Genomic DNA, 16,742 nt, shown 5'->3' with positions numbered 1-16,742 from the left:
AAATAGATGAAGGAGGTCAAAAGGTACAAACTGCCAGTTATTATAAGATAAATAATTCATGAGGCCATAAGGAACAACATGACCATAGTTAATAATACTGTAATGTATATTTGAAAGTTGCTAAGAGAGTAAATCTTAAAAGTTCTCATCCCAAGAGAAAAAAAAAGGAACTACGCATGGTGATACATATTAACTAGACTTACCATGGTGATCATTTTGCAAACTATACAAATACCAAATTATGATGTTGTACACCTTAAACTAATATTTTATATGTAAATTACATCTCGATAAAAGAAGAAATGCACCCCTCCCCCCCAAAAAACCCACCACAAAACAAAGATAAACTGGGAATTTAAGTCAATTCTACAAGTATTTATTGAATATCTATTATGTCTTAGTAACCGTAGCAAGAGAGAGGACTAAGAATAAGCATAAAAATTCTACCTAAGTGTACTCATTCCTTTCAGAACAGAAAGATGAAAAGTAATAGGCATACAGCAAAACAATGGAAATCAGAATTTGGTAGTTGTCAGACGGAAAAGAGTCACAAATTGTGACTGCAGACTCAGCATTATCCCTAGGAAATACTTTGATTTGTTCAAGGAAGGTTAAAGACGAAACAACAGGTTGTGTCATAATCCATTTTCCTGGAAAAAAATGAATGTTAGTGTTTGATTCTTTGTTTCCAAAAAAAACAATTTGTAATTGTAATGTTAGTCTGGCAAGTAAATTTCTCCTATGCTCAATAGCAGGAACCACGGAACTAAAGATTAAATAGGCTTCAAATTCAAGGATAAAAACCCAAAAGTTAAAAAGTTCTGGACACCCAAGTCAGAGCAGGCACCCAAGAAACAAGAACCTGAGGATTATAGATGGTATGATAGTATTAGGGGTCTCCAATAAATGATTTCAAAAGAAACTTCTCAGACAATGTAATCCTGAGATATGTTACATGGGTTCATATCTCAGCTATGCTACTTCCCAACTGCGAGGGAGTGACTTAACCTCTTTGTGCCTTCATTTCTATATCTAGAAAAGGGGGATGATGATATGACTATTTCACAGGAACTCTCATGTGAGGGTTAAATAAACTAATTTATGAAAAGTGCTTAGAAGAGTACCTGGTCCATATCAAGCCATTAAGTATTAGATGTTGCTATTCTCCCATAACTTACAAAGAACTGGAACACAAGAATTGGATTTCTCTGTGAGGAGGACACAAATAGTCAGGAGAGCTACCATCCTTTAAAAGTTCTTCTGGTACAAGAGTCCAGATAGAAAGGGATATTTATCTCAAGGCCGCTGCTCACTCCTTTATTAGTTGAATAGAATTACAAACATAGTGAACCAGGGGACCAAATCCCCGGCTGCGGTCATCTCTACAATGTAGCTATTTTATTTAATCCTCTTCATTTTGTTTTTGACAGGAGAGGAAATCGAGGCACAAATGTTTACTCATTTGCCCAAGGGGGTCACATCTGTCCAATCCGTTCTAGCCTTTGGAAGCGGCAGTGGTGTTCCACTTTTCAATTCACTTTTCTGTTAAATTTACTTTTCTTAAATTGGTCCTTCAAGGTTTGGTGAAATCTGGGAAAAGTGATATGAGTTTCCCACATCAACAGAACCGACCAGGCAGGAGCTGGGGAAGAGCTACTTCACAGAACCAGCCGATGTCCAGTTACAGTGTCACCAAGAGTCTCAGAAAAGGGCAGGATAGGCCAGTGGGAATTTCTTCTGTGTAAATTAGACACCATAGACACAGACTGACCGGACAATCTAAAAGCGGGGACTGAGAAAAATTGTTTTTAGGCAGAATCCAATGTTGGCAGATGGCAGGATTTAAGTGATCAACAATTTTTAAACTCTGATGTCAAGAAACCAGTGAATAACCAAAGGAAGCGGCTTGGGCACACAAGGAGAGGGGCCTCTGACATACTGTGGTCACCATGGATACTTTCAAGATGAGGCATTAGTGGTAAGGGAGTGAGATCAGTAACTATGGTGATAGCTTATCAAAATAATCTTTTGATGCATCAGTCAACAGTACTTACTGAGCTCGTATGTGCAAGGCAGAGTGGAAGGTAACACACTGATAAAATGCCAAATGTCGTTTATATTTCTACACATTTCATTATTTTTTCTAACAGTCAAGTCAATAAGTGAGGCAGTTACTGGCCTACACTAAACCATTACTGAATTAATGACTATGCCTTCAAGCAAGTGGAATAAGGGGGTGGGGAGAGTGGAGGAACCAGTTGAATGGGGTTAAGAAAAGGCACTTCTGTAAGGTTAATAATGAAGCGTTTCTATAGCACTTTTCCTTTTTGTAAACCACTTTCGCATTTATTATTCTCCCAGTTAAAACTCCAAAGGCTATAAGGTAAGGCAGTTAATGTTTTTATTTAACTGATGAGGCCCAGAAAGCTTTATTGACTTGCCCAAGGTTACACAACATGTGTCAGCTGCAGAGGCTGGAACAAAGAACCCAGGCTTCCTGCTTCCCCGCCCATTGAGTCTTCCCACTGAGCCACACTGCCAGGAGCAATCCAGCAGCTTGGAAGTTGGGGAGAAAGCCCCGTGGTTAAACCACTTGCACTTGACACCTGGGCCTGAACCTGTTGCCCGCGCGGCCTCAGTGGGAGGAGGGTGGGTGGCTTGTCGCGGTTTGGGGTTGGGAGGTAATGGCAGGCTCCCCTCCTCTGTGGGAATCAGGTGGTTACTTACTCATATTGCCCGTTCCTCTGGGCTAGGGTCAGAGCGCAGGGCTCCCGGAGAGGACCCTTCATCTCCATACCCTCGACAGTATGCGGGCGCTAGTCAAGGGTCTCTTTTAGAAGCGCAGCCAGGGAGGGGTGGCGCGGTGCGGGGTGGTGGGAGGCTCTCGCCCCCTGCCCGCCCCCCGCCCCCCACCCCTCCTCCCCATTCCCCTCCTCCCTCCCCTGTACCAGAGGCAGCGCCTCCCACGCCCGCCTCCCTCCCCCGCCCCGCTCGGCCTCCGGGCCTGGCCGCCCCCGCTCCCGCCCCACCAGCCGCGGCCTCAATCTCTCCGACCCCCACCCGCCGCCCGCGCGGCCTCCCCTCCCCCTTCTCTCGGGCGGATACGGCAAGGGGCTGGGCTCCGACCGGGAGCGGCGGCTCCATCCGGGCGGCCTCCGGGCTCAGCCGGGCTGCGGACTGCGGGCGGATCCGACGACGCTGGCCCCCGCGTCCGTACACCCGCCCGCCTCGGCGGCGCGTCGTGCGAGGAGCGGCTCAGCGCCGGGCGCCGGGAGCCAGAGCCGGGAGCCGGGAGCCGAGAGCCTGACCCGAGAGAGAGCGGCGCCTCGCGCCCCCGCCAGTTTTCCAGGCCGCCGCAGAGTCCGCCCCCTGTGGCCAAGCTGCGGCACTGCAGCGAGAGACCCGACGGACCGGGGGCGTCTCAACCACGTCCAGCAAGGAATATGTTTCAAGTGCTGCCTGTGACACCGAAATTCTTCTGGGCACTTTGAAGATTGCCGCAGAAACAAAACACAGTCACGCCTATGATGGAACTCAAAGGCGTTGGGCCAATAGGACCCACATCATCCATTCAAAAAATCCTTATTATGGTTGACATGCGCCGGGCTGGTTATCCTCCCTCTCAGATGTTCTCCCCTTTCTCTTCCACCTCCTAAATCGGAAACATCTCCAAAGTTCAGACCTTTGCTCTTCCTTTGCAGCCCCTCTAGGTCACCTCTAAGCAGGCAACGCCCAAATATATATCCTGGACCGGGACCCTTTGCCTAGTATACCCCACTGTTGACAACACTGGATGACAAAACTAACTCATCATCATTTCACACAGCCACTCAGGCTTGAAACTTCAAAGCCATATGCTTTCTTCCTCGCTCCTAATTTCTCTGTATCCAATCAGTCAACAAACCTTGCTAATGTTTTCTTTGGAATTACTTTTTGATTCCTTGTTTTCTCTCCATTGACACCGCTATCACTTTATTATTAGCCTTTGTGACATCCCCTTTGACCATTTTACATGAGAATATGTACAGAAGTTCAGCAGTGGAACTCAAGCATACGATTTATGACATAAGTCATAAGAATATTCTTCCCAAAGTAACGCTTCAATTGTGTTTTTCATTTGCTCAAGAATCTACAGTGGATTAACTATCAAGACTGATTTTAAACCTATGGTAATTAAGACAGTGTAGAATGGAGCAACATAGACCAATGGAACAGAATACAGAGCCCCCAGACAGACCCAAACAAAGATGGAAAGTTGATATGCAACATATGTGACCTTTCAAATCAGTGAGGAAAGAGTGGATTATCCACTAAATGCTGCTGGGACTCTTGATCATCCATATGGAAAATTATAAAATTAGCTCCCTACCTCACACCACAGAAGAAAAATTCAGTTCCAGGTGGATTCCAGATCTAAATGTGGAAAGCAAAACTTGACAACTTTCAGAGGAAAACAGGAGAATATCTTTATGCGCTTGGAATAGGGAATGAAAATGACTATTTAAGACACTAGACAACACAAAAATAAAGGAATTGATTGCTACACTTAACTATATTAAAATTCAAGACAACATAAACAAGTTAAAAGACAAGCCACAGATTGGGAGAAGATACTTTCAATGCATATAACTGACAAAAGATAACCTATGAGGTTCTATACTTCTAGCTGTCATCACCTATCTGATTTCCTTTCCCACCACTCTCTCCAACTCCTGCTGCTTAGTCACACTGCTCCTTGCTATTCCTAGGACTTGCCAGGCACACTCTTGCCTCAGGGACTTTGAACTTGCTGTTCATTCTGCCTGCACTCTCACCTCCTTCAGGTCTTTTCTCAAATGTCACTTTCTCAGTCAGGCCTTCCTAGACAACTTTATTTAAAATTGCAGTTCAACAATTTCCTTTCCCACTCCCATACACACATGCTACCCACCCCTCTTCCCTGTTTATTTTTCTCCAGAGCATTTATCATTAGCCATTATTCTATCTTACTTCGCAATTTTGTTTACTGTTTACCTTTCCCCACTAGAATGAAAGTTCCATGAGGGCATGGATTTTTGTCCGTTTTGTTCATTGCTGCATTCCTAGTGCCTGGAACCATTCCTGAAACAAAGTAGATGCTAGAAAAATATTGATTAAATGAATGAATGAATGAGTATCCAGAATGTACAAAAACCCCTATAAATCAATGAGAAAAAAAGACCCAAATGGCCAATAAAGACATGAAAGGATGATTTACTTCATTACAATTCAGGGAAACTGAAAATTAAAACTATGAGATACCATTTCACAACCGTCGGGTTGGCAAAAACTTCAAAATTCAGACGACATCAAGTGTTGCCGAGGATGTGGAACAGATAGAACTCCGATCACTGCTAGAAGGAGTATAAGTTGGCAGAACTGCTATGAAGAGCAACGTGACATTGTATAATAAAGTTGGATAGGGAATACCCTTCAGAAAGTCCATTTCTAGCTACAGACCTGGGCAAAATTCTAACCTTTGTGCACTAGAAGACATGTAAAAGAATGTTCATTGCAGCATTATTTGTAATCTCACCAAAAAAGGAAGCAAATTAAATGTCCATCAGCAGGGGAATGGATGAATAAATCATGGTATTCATGAAGTTTAATACTATTTCAAAATTAAAAGGAGTAACTCAAGCTTGATGTATTAACGGAGTTAAATCTCAAAAATATAATGTTGAGCATAAAGAGAAAATTGCAAAACATGTATGGTATACCATTTATATAAAGTCTGAAAATATTATCTGTTGCTTATGGCTACATAGATATACATAATAGTAATAGTATATAAATCATGAAAGGGCATGATCATCACCAAATGCAAGGGCGAGAGAGGATTGACACTGGAGAGGGGACTACAGGGAACATCAACCGTATCTGTAATATTTATTTCTTTAAACACAATCTGAAAGTTGATGTTGCAAGATTTGCTAGAACTAGGTTGTGGGTACATATACGTTATCCTGTGTACTTTCTAGCATTTTAAATTGTTTGTAATCAATGAAAATGAAAAACAAAGAAATAATATGTAGGGGAGGGTTAGCGGTGTCAAACGTTGAAAACAGGACAAGGAAAATGAGGACTGAGAGACTTTCTCTGGGTGTATCATGGAGTTCACTGGAGACTGTTAAATAAGTGGTTTCAATAAGTGGTCAGGGTAGAAACAAGATGACAGGGTATTGAGAAGGGACTGTATCCTGAGCAAACGGAGACGAGAGACCACATATCGAAGAAGTTTGGAAGCAAAAAGGAGTGAAATACAATTTTAATTAAATTAGAAGAGTCAAAGAGAAATACTTACCAAAACTTGAAGCCACTTTAAAGCCATGAGAAGGAGCTAGCAAAGAAGGGGACATTTAAGGTATTAGAAGAGGGAAGCAGAAAGGTTGCAAGAAAAATCCCTCAGTAACTGGGAAGGACGAGCATCCAAGGTGCAGATGGAGGAATCAACCTTAGAGAAAAGGAGAGAGAGTTCTTCCTCCGAGTCTACAGTATCCCCAGCACCCAACACAGTGCCTGGCATATAGTGGGGTACTCAAATATTTGCTGTAAAGAATAAGAGGTTGTGAAGAATGGAAATACATTGAGGTGAGGACACTAAAGACTGTGGAGAAACTCTCACAGGGGAGGTGATGATTTGCTCAAAAAAAAGTAACAAGTGGATGTAATAACAATAATAATAATACCGGTGGCTAACATTGAATACTCATGCGACAGACACTCTCCTCATGGCTTTACGTACATACTTTCATTTAATCCTCCTGAAATCCCTGTAAAGTAGTAATCTTATCGTTTCCACTGTAAAGATGAGACAACTGACACTCAGAGAGGTCTAGCAACTTGCCCGTTAGTTAGTAAATGGCAGAATCAGGACTCAAACTTATGTCTGACTCTAAAGCCCTACCTATTTTTTTTTTTTAAAAGATTGGCACCAGTGCTAACATCTGTTGCCAATCTTTCTTCTTCTTCTTCCTCCCAAAGCCCCCAGTACATAGTTGCATACTCTGATTGTGAGTGCCTCTGGTTGTGCTATGTGGGACGCCCCCTCAGCATGGCCTGATGAGCGGTGCCATGTCCACACCCAGGATGCGAACCGGTGAAAACCTGGGCTGCCGAAGCAGAGCGTGCGAACCCAACCACTGGGCCATGGGGCCTGCCCCTAGACTCCTAGCTTTTCAACTAACACATTACGCTGTTCATGCAATATTAACAGTAGCAACACTAAGTGTTTATTTAGAACCTTCTATGTGCCAGGCACTATGGTAACTGCTCTACCTGAGTTATCACATTTAATCTGATGAAATTGAAGTTAGATGCAGAGGGTTTGGGAACTTGAATAAGGCAGAGAAGGAGGGAACAGTCACTGTTGGAGACTGACAGTGAATCCAGAAAAGTTAATAAAGGGTTTTAGAGCAACAGAGAAAGCCCAACGCGAGGCAGGTGGCGTGAATTCCAAATCAGCACTGTAAAGTTACCGGTCTGTACCTTTCTCCGGCAATGCTTGGTGGATGGAAAGCAGGAGCAGAGAAAATATACCAAGAAGGTGCAGTAGGCTCAGGAATTAGTACAGCAGGCAGAGCAGACTGTCATGGGGTGACGGAGTCTGAAATGGTGTTTAGGACGCGTTGAAATAGCTGACCCTGGAGTCAAAGTTGGGTAAAGATATGTATCCCCTCAGCCTAGCACCAGCAGAGGGGATGAAGGCAAGCTTGACTAATTTAATCATTTCCCTGGGCCTGATCCTGTGGCAAATTGTTTTCTCTCCTTTTTTGGCACCACTTCAGGGACTGTGCTTACTTATGTGCTTCTGGATGTGTTAAGTCATTTTTGTAAGTTGGCTAAAATCGTTATTTTATTCCCAACCATCTTCTGACTTACCTATGGTTCTTAATGACACCTCTATTTACTTGTCACCCAAGTTTGAAACTTGAGGTTTATCCATGAACTCTTCTTCTCCTTTACCTATGATATCCAATAATCCAAGTTTTGTCAGTTCTATAGTAAATTTTTAGTGTATAGCTCTGATCGTTCTCACCTATCATCATCAGATGGTATTTTGCCTAACAGAATAAAGGTCTTATGCCAGATACTTGTATTTACATATAAGAGATATCCAATGCAAAGAGTTAATGGTCACTGAACAAAATTCAAATAAATGAAATTATAGATTCAGGTAAACATGAGTCTTACCACCTTTACCACCACACACACACACTCACACACAAACACAGACATACAATTAAATGGGTGCTCAGTGCCTGTCTTTTATCCACTAGACAACTATAACTAAGTGCTTAGGACTTACAGGCTTTTTAGAGACAAAATAAAAAAACTGAGATCTTAAAAAGAGACTATAAAACACTAAAAGAAAATAAAAAACTCAAAAATCATAACAATTTAATTAAATGGCTACAAAATATAACATATCAAAGTGATTAATTATTAAATCTCATATTTATTTTTAAAACCATTGTCTTTGCAAACAATTTTTAGGTTGGAACTTCTCACTTCCCAAGACTTTCCAAGTATGCCTAATGATTGTGGAGAAATCACAGCCATTATAAATTAAATTAGTTATGCACAGACAAATAATTTCAAGAGCAAAATTACAAAAGCCCTTTCAAAAATTTACAGCAAAATTATAAATATTTAATGCAAGATGTGGATGCATTGTAATATGTTTAATATGATACTGGCTGAAGCCTTCATAAGCTAGATAGCTTAGGGCCTGCAAAGGCAAAAACAGGCCTACTTAACACAAGTGAGGCTGGGGAGGAAGATTTCGCATAGGTGAGTCAGCAGCCAGAGGCTGGAAGGCAGGCCAAGTGGAGGCATAAATGATTCATTGATTTTTAAATCACCACTAGTTGAAAAGCCTTGCTTTTCATATACACAAATCCAACATAGATATTGCTTTCCATACAGAACAGCATAAAGAAAAGCTCATTTTTATTTACATATTTTCAATTATACTTTTCATTCTGTATAGAATTTGGGGTGAGAAAGGCTCATTAACTTCTGAGAGGCACAAGCAGGCAGGAGGAGCTGGCCTCCTTGGGGAAAGGAGGCCCTCCAGACCCTTCTTCCCCTCTCTAAGTCCCCCCTTCCCTTTGCTACTTTGTTCCTGCCCTGGCCAGTTTCTTAATTCCCTTTGCCCTCCACCCCTATTTCATTCTCCTATGCTAGGGTCTCCTTTCTGTTTTGAGAATCCCATAGCCAGGTCTGGCATTGCCCAGGCCTACTTTCCTCCTCCCCTCAGAAAGTGAAGAGGCTGAACTGAAAGAATATGGAGTTAGCCTGACATTTAAGGCTCCAAGTATTGTGTCCTGGACATGTCTTTCCAGGGTTACCTCCTGAGACCACTCCTTATGCTCTACCCAGCATTTCCCTTAGCAATTGAACACGTGCAGCAGTTAGTGGCAATCAGACGGGTGTGCTCATGACTCAGGTACTCTGTTGATTGTCCAGATAAATGCTGCTTATCTTGCCATCTTGGTCTTGATCTTTATAGAGTGTTAAGCTTTTAAAAAATGGTCATAAACTGTTTAATATATACCCACAAAGAATAAAAAAGATGCTGATGTTGAAATACAGACCATAAAAATGAAAAATTCTATGAATTCTCAAGATGATACTCATCAGACCCATAAGTTGCATTTATCTGATCAAAATTCTTACATAGCACATAAAGATTTCTCTAGCACTTTGAAAACCCTACAAGAGAAAATAGAGTTACGGCTAAATTCAACTCAGTTTTTAGCTTATTGGGAATAAAAATTATCTGCCAAGTAAAACCGTCTCTCTAATCTCATCATTTAGAAACAAAATATAAAATTATTAAAGTAAGCAAACTGATTTTTTTTAAAGCACAAAATTCAAGAATTCCAATCAGGTCTTGAAAGCTGTTTTTGTCTATTTGTAACATTTTAATCCACACCGTGATGGATCCAGTGGACTGATCTATGAAGCCTACCTGAGCTCCCTTCTACCCTCAACCCTGTGTCCCTTCTCCAGGCAGGCCGTGACACAAGAGGCTGGTCTCACCTCCACTGCAGGTGTGACAAAGGAAGAGCAGAACATAGCCTTGTTTTTAGGTTATCGGTTTATGTCTCAGTTCAGAGTGTAAGGCAGAAAAGAAGATTTTGGAAGAATACTTGGGCAAGATGTGTTATGTTACTCATCCCATCCCTCCACCCTAGTAGATAAGAACCTCAGAACTGAGAAGAAGGAGGAGAGTAGGAAAAGAGAACTTAGAAGTTGGGGTCTTGTGGTCATGATGAGGGGAAGCAGCTTTGGGTGGCAGTAAGGATCATGCTATTAGAGGTCTGAAGTGGAGTCGGATGGATGGCAGCAGGGATGCATGACAGGGTGACTTCATACATCTCAGGGAAGGCCAGTGCAGAATATACCAAGAGCCCAAGAAGTAGACGCCTCCTCCCCATCACTGCTAATTCAGTCTTACATAAACTCTAGAGTTCAAAATCAACACGAGGGCCACGAAGGAGGGAGGGGGTGACTCCAAAATCTGGTTGACTTTAAACATGAAATGACGCACACACAAAAACAACATTGAGTTGACCGAGTCTATGTGGATGAGCCTAGATTGTTTTCTGCTCTCAGGAAGAATGGTGCCTCTAGAAAGAAATTAAGTCCAGATACAGGCGATGTAATCTCCAAAATCTTGTTTGTCTTGCTATGGCTGTATACCTGGCACCTACCACCTGGCATAGTAGTTATTCGATAGGTATCTGCAGGACGTATAACTATCCTTTGCAGAAAATAATGTATGACTTAAAATTTTCCTAAGGGTTTTAAGCATCCAAAGAAGCTGCTCCTCTAATCAATTTGACTATTTAATTTCTTGATCACTTCTTCTTACTTCCATCTCGTTAATGCTATCTTTTCCCCCAACCCCCTCTGCAACTGCAACTACTGGAATCCTCTTTATTCTTCAATGCTCACCTCAAATGGTCCTTCCTCTTTGAAGCTCTTCTCTTGTCACCTCTCAGCTGGAAAAGAATGCTTCCTCTTCGGAGTAACAGTATCTCTTTGTACCTCTTATAGAACTTCTTGAAACTTCTCAAGGTCTGCTTTGTATCATATTGTCACAGAATGAATAAGCACATGATGAGCTCTGATCATTCTTAAATTCACTCCCCCACCATCTCCTCAGTGTTTTATAGCTCTACTTTTTTTTTTTGAGGAAGATTAGCCCTGAGCTAACTGCTGACAGTCCTCATCTTTTGGCTGAGGAAGACTGGCCCTGAGCTAACATCCGTGCCCATCTTCCTCTCCTTTATATGTGGGACACCTACCACAGCATGGCTTGACAAGCGGTGCCATGTCTGCACCTGGCATCTGAACTGGTGTACCCCGGGCTGCCGAAGCGGAACGTGCACACTTAACCGCTGCGCCACCGGGCCGGCCCCTATAGCTCTACTTTTTAAAGTGAACGTTTATAAAACATTTACTTATATTTTTCTATAGTATGTCTACTTTTCCTTCTTTTAATGTGCATAAAATATATATGTACAGTTTAACAAATGATTATAACGTTAATGCCCATGCAACCTCTATCCAGGCCAAGAAATCAAACATTGTTAGCATTTAGGGAGACACCCCCAAACCAGGCGCCTCTCTCTCTGACCATCTCTTCTTCCCTCTGCCCCCCCCAGAATTAAACGGGGGCTGGTATTGGTCTGGCACACTCTGTCCTCTGTCTGTTTCTGCATACTCAGTGTGTTCCAGAATACTCAGCTTCTGTCTGTTTGGATTGGTCAAGATTTCAGTCACACTGGTCATTAAAATTTTTGAAGATCACCTCTGGACATAACCACTATCTTGACTTCTGTGATAATCATTTATTTGCTTTTCTTTCTAGTTTTATCACTTATGAATGAAGCCATAAATACTTTTGCCTGTTTTTGAACTTTATATAAGTGTCATCACACAGTATGCACTCTTTTATACCTTGCTTATTTTACTCAATATTATGTCATGCATGTAGCTGTATATAGCTGCCATTTTCATTGATGTATAGTATTCCAAAATATGAATATATCACAATTCATTAATTCTCCTGTTGACGGACATTTGGGTGGTTTCCAGTATTTGGTATTATAAGTAAAAGCTGCTATGAACATTCTTGTATATAGCTTTTGGTGTGCATATGAATGATTTTCTCTAGGGTGTATTTTCCTAGTGGAATTACCGGGTCAAAGGTGTTGCAGGTTGGGCTCTCCAGAAGGAAAAGCTGAGATGGAGTGCTGAGTGCAAGATATTTATTAGAGACCAACACCTGGGAAAGAAAGGCGGAGGAAGTAGGGTTGGGCAGAGGGAGAAGATGAACCGTGATACAAGTCTGAGAAACCTTGAGCCAACTTGGCATGGAGTTTTGGAACAAGTAGTGCCCATCGATGTGTTCTGCGTCAGACCTCACTTATTTACACTCCTGCTTTGTTCATTCACCTTCGGAAGAACGTGACCTTGGGCAAAGGAACTCTGCAGCTGCAGCAGACGGTCAAGGTGATGGCAGCTGGAGGTTATCTGTTGACTCCATTCCCCATATCTGCGCAGAATGTCCTTCCTTGACGGAGAATCTGGGTTGCACGTCTCTGTTTCTCTACCACAATAGGGTACATATGTGTTCAGCTGTAGTAAATAATGCCAAACTGGTTTCCAAAGTGGTTGTACAATTTACACTCTTTGTAGTATATGAGAGTTCCCACTGCATCCTGTCCTCACCAACTCTTGGTATTGTTAATCTTTAAAAAATTTTTAGCCATATGAATGGATGTGTAGCAATATCGCACTGTCATTTTAGTTTGCATTTCCCTGATGACTATAGAGGTTAAACACCTTCTCATATGTTTATTGCTTTGTTATATCTCTTTTTTCCACTTGCATTTGTCTTCCTTAGATAATGAATCTCTTTCAGGTAGAGATCAGCAAACACAACCTGAGGCCCATTTTTGTATACCCCTCGACCTGAGGATGGTTTTTATATTTTTAAATTGTTGAAAAAATCCAGAGAGGAATAATATTATATGAAATTCAAATTTCAGCATCCATAAATAAAGTTTTATTGGAACCCGGCCATGCTTATGTGTTTACCTATTGTCTATGGCTGCTTTCATGCTACAGCAGCAGAGTTTAGTCACTGCAACGAAGACCTTACAGTCACGAAGCCTGAAATATTTACCGCCCGGCTCTTTACAGAAAAACTTTGCTGATCCCTGCTCTAGGTCACTGGTTCAAAAGTGTGGTCCCTGGACCAGCAGCATCAGCATCACTTGGGAACTTGTTAGAAAGGCAAATTCCTAGCCACACCCCAAAAATAGGAATTCAGAAATTCTGGGAGTGGGGCCTGTGCTTTAACAAGCCCTCCAGTTGATGCTGATGTGTTGAAGTCTGAGACCACCGGTTTAGGCCCAGGACAAGGACCCAATCCATTTTCTTTGTGAGACATCATAGTCCTTGATATTTTGTTCTACACATAGTGGGTAATCTGTAAAAGAGCCTTAAAAAGTATTCTATAAATATATTGTTATGCATATGAAATCTGGCCCAAATGGACACCTAGGGCAAAATTAGAGGAGGAAATGTGGGAGGAACCACAGAGGGCAACATAAAATCTGAATGGTATGTGTGGAGGGTGGAGGACGCAATACAGTTTGGGAGTCAGCCCCTGGACCCCCTTCCCTCCACCTCATTTCATGTAGCCTTTTAATAAAGATGAATGAGATATGGTTCCTGTCCTCAAGGAGGTCACAGTCTAAATAGGGAAGTGTCCTGCCCTCTTCTCCCTCATTTACTGCCTTTCTTCAGAACTTACCTTTGAGAAAGTGTAGTTGCACCAAACTGCTGACCCTAATAAATGATAATGAACATAGCAAATTAACTGGGCAAACGAAAGTTCTGCCTTATTCCCACCTTAGTTTAGGACTGACTTTCTCATAACCTTGCTTTTTCCTTGGCTCAGGCTGAAGCCCAAAGCATCATCTTGCTTTTTTCTTTTTGTTAACTCTCATCCATTGAGTGCATTTTACATGCCAAGACCATGCTAAGTGTTCTATGTATACTTTTACATTAAATTCTTATAAAGCCACTTTGAGTTGGGTTTTATTATATTTTACAGATGCAAATCTGAGGCTTAGGGAGGTTTAACAATTTGGTAGAATTCAAACTCCAAGTCTTTCTGACTCTAGACTCCAAGCTTGTACTAATTGTGCTATTCTTCCTCTTGTAGTATTCACAACCTGCTTTCAGCAAACTCGATTCACATTACTTAGCATGTTTTTCAAGTTTTGGGGCATGCATGGGTATGTAGAATTTCCGGGTGAGAAGTATTTAAAAAATTGCTATATCTTTTTCCTGAGCTAGGTTTCGTGTGATAACTTTTAAAAGTAGAAAAATCCTTTTACACACAACTTAAAACAATAATGTCAAAAACAGTTCCTTATCCAGGCAACATTATTGTAAATAGCAAAGTAATTTATATTTCTTCTGTTACGTTACACATTAAACAACTACACTCTGTCTTCAGTATGAAATTGTTCTTTTCCTTTTTATGACTCACCCTGTCTAGTAGCTCCTACTCCTTCTGTTAGGGATTATTTCAACCTGTCCAGTTTTGAGCAATAATTTTTGATTCATCTTTTAAAATGTTATTTATTTATTATATAAGTATAAACACCTTCATCGAGGAAAATTAGAAGTAATAGAAAAGCAAAAATAAGAAAAAGTCACCCATAATCCCACCATCTTGCTGTAACTACTGTTAACATTTGGAGTACAACCTTCCAGACTTTTTCCTTGGTGGAAATCTATTTACGTAAATAGTTTCTTTTTTCTTTTTCCAAAAGTGAGATCATTCTATTTTCTTGCTTGCCTTTTCTCACTCAACAATATATTAGGAGCATATTTCCATGTCAACAGATACATATTTACATAATACTTCACAATAACTGCACAGTATTCCATTTATGAATGCTCTGTACAATATTTTGCCAAACACTTCTTCTTGGACATTTGAGTTGTTTCTGTTAGGTTCTCCCCTCTCTCTGCACTCTAACTGTCCTGAGTCCCATTACTGTTCCAAGAATTTACTTTGGGTATATGCAAGAACCCCAAGTTATTCTCCAACTTCCACCTTACAACAACTTCTATGTAGAGCTGCTAAAGAAATCATCTGGCTGTTCACGCTATCGGAGCCTTAAGAGTGACAGTGTCTCCTCATAAACCCAGAGGGAACACGATGGAGACAGATAGCAGAAATATTTTGCAGTCATTTTCTCAATATGATTTACATTGTCAAGTCCTGTGAAGACCAGAGAATTTAATAAAGGTGAAGTGGAAAGTTGAGATTTGGAGCCAGACAGTCTGAGATTTGAATCTGGCTTCTGGCACTCACTAGCTATGGGACCTTGGGTGAGTTATTTAGCCTCTCTACGTCTCTGTTTTCTGATCTGTAAAATAGGGGTAATAATATTTATTTCATACAATTGCTGGGAAGTTTAGCAATAGCATATGTAAAGAACCTAGTGCAGTGCCTGATACAATAGTGGGTGCTCAAGAAATGGTAGACATATACTAGCTATTACCATTACTGCTCCCTTTACATACAGAGCACCGAGGAAATGTGACATTTTCAAAGATCCCACTAGCATAAATGTCTTTAAGAAGAATGGTGAAAAAGCATACTAATATGAGCAGAATGGTTACTATAGCGGTGAGCAAAATACTGTGACCAGAATCCTTTGTACCAACTTCTGAAGAACACTGATCAGTGGGATCGCAATGTGGTTTTAAGTCATACTGTGGTTTCAACGACAAATTTCAGATACAGGATAAGAGAAGGAACGCCAAGCCCTTGACCTTGCCTTTATGAACTTTGTAAAAATATTTTAAATACCACCACTAGACATGTGTTCTGGTAGCTACTAAACAAGTTCAGCTATGCAAAAATGACTATTGAATATCCTCTACAATGTTCACAATCTGCCCAAATGGACATATTGTTCAGTAGACTAGGGTTCATTTTGAGGATCTCAAATATGGCCCCAAGGTTTTCTGTAAAAGTTTGCTTTGTTCTCCAATCTCAATGGAATAGAGCGATTAAAAACCATTTCAAATGAAAAGACATAATAAGGAGAAGTAGCAGATAGAGCAAGGTGCTGAGTAGGATCAGAAATGAGATGACTCGTTGAACAAAGTCTACAGACCATGAATTTTAGGCAGATTTGCAAATAAGGATAGCACATGCTCTGTAAATAGCAGCTGTTGCCACAAGCCAAAGGGCAATATTTACATGAATCCTGCAGCAAGACCTATGGACCAAGCATTGACCTTTCCAGCCGAACTCATACACTTGGTAGCACTTTTAGCCGTGTCACCTTGAAAAGAAAGGATCACATTATACATACGTGGAAAATCGCCAGCATACAACTATGTTCTGTCCCTCAAATCAACTTCTAAATTCTTTTTTTGGAACGTAGAACACACGTTCCCACAGAAAAGGTGTTATGCAGGGATGTGAGTTTCCCAGCTTTCCTCACCAGAGTGCAGTTAGCCCACAATGTAACTGAAATACTGTACATTGGCAATGAGAAATACAAAGGGACAAAGTACCCTTGCAAGTGGGAACATATCAATACACAACAAACATTTCTTGAGCCTTTCTCCTCTGAAGCCCCAGGCAATGAAAGGGGAATTCTGTCCTC

At 41.2% G+C, this 16,742-nt stretch overlaps 1 protein-coding gene across 7 annotated transcripts in view; it reads right to left on the bottom strand.

The window, feature by feature from the left end:
• Positions 1-11,143, bottom strand: part of OCRL (OCRL inositol polyphosphate-5-phosphatase) — a 55,301-nt gene extending 44,158 nt beyond the window's left edge. For 2 of the 7 annotated variants that reach the window (XM_023634242.2, XM_023634243.2), the window contains exons 1-2: positions 3,106-3,278; positions 2,728-2,807 (exon numbers count right to left, since the gene is read on the bottom strand). In XM_023634242.2, coding sequence (XP_023490010.1) covers positions 2,728-2,807; positions 3,106-3,144 — 119 coding nt within the window. In that variant the 5' untranslated portion in view covers positions 3,145-3,278. Of the gene's footprint in view, positions 1-2,727; positions 2,808-3,105; positions 3,365-10,983 lie in introns of those variants that run through there. The other 5 variants (XM_070258427.1, XM_070258428.1, XM_070258430.1 and 2 more) reach the window with 5 other exon arrangements.
• Between the last annotated feature and the right edge of the window lie 5,599 nt (positions 11,144-16,742).

The sequence above is a fragment of the Equus caballus genome, chromosome X (genome assembly GCF_041296265.1).
Source record: "Equus caballus isolate H_3958 breed thoroughbred chromosome X, TB-T2T, whole genome shotgun sequence".
Lineage (NCBI taxonomy): Eukaryota > Metazoa > Chordata > Mammalia > Perissodactyla > Equidae > Equus > Equus caballus.
Note: the sequence above shows the minus strand (reverse complement) of the source record. Positions and strands in the feature narration are given on the sequence as shown.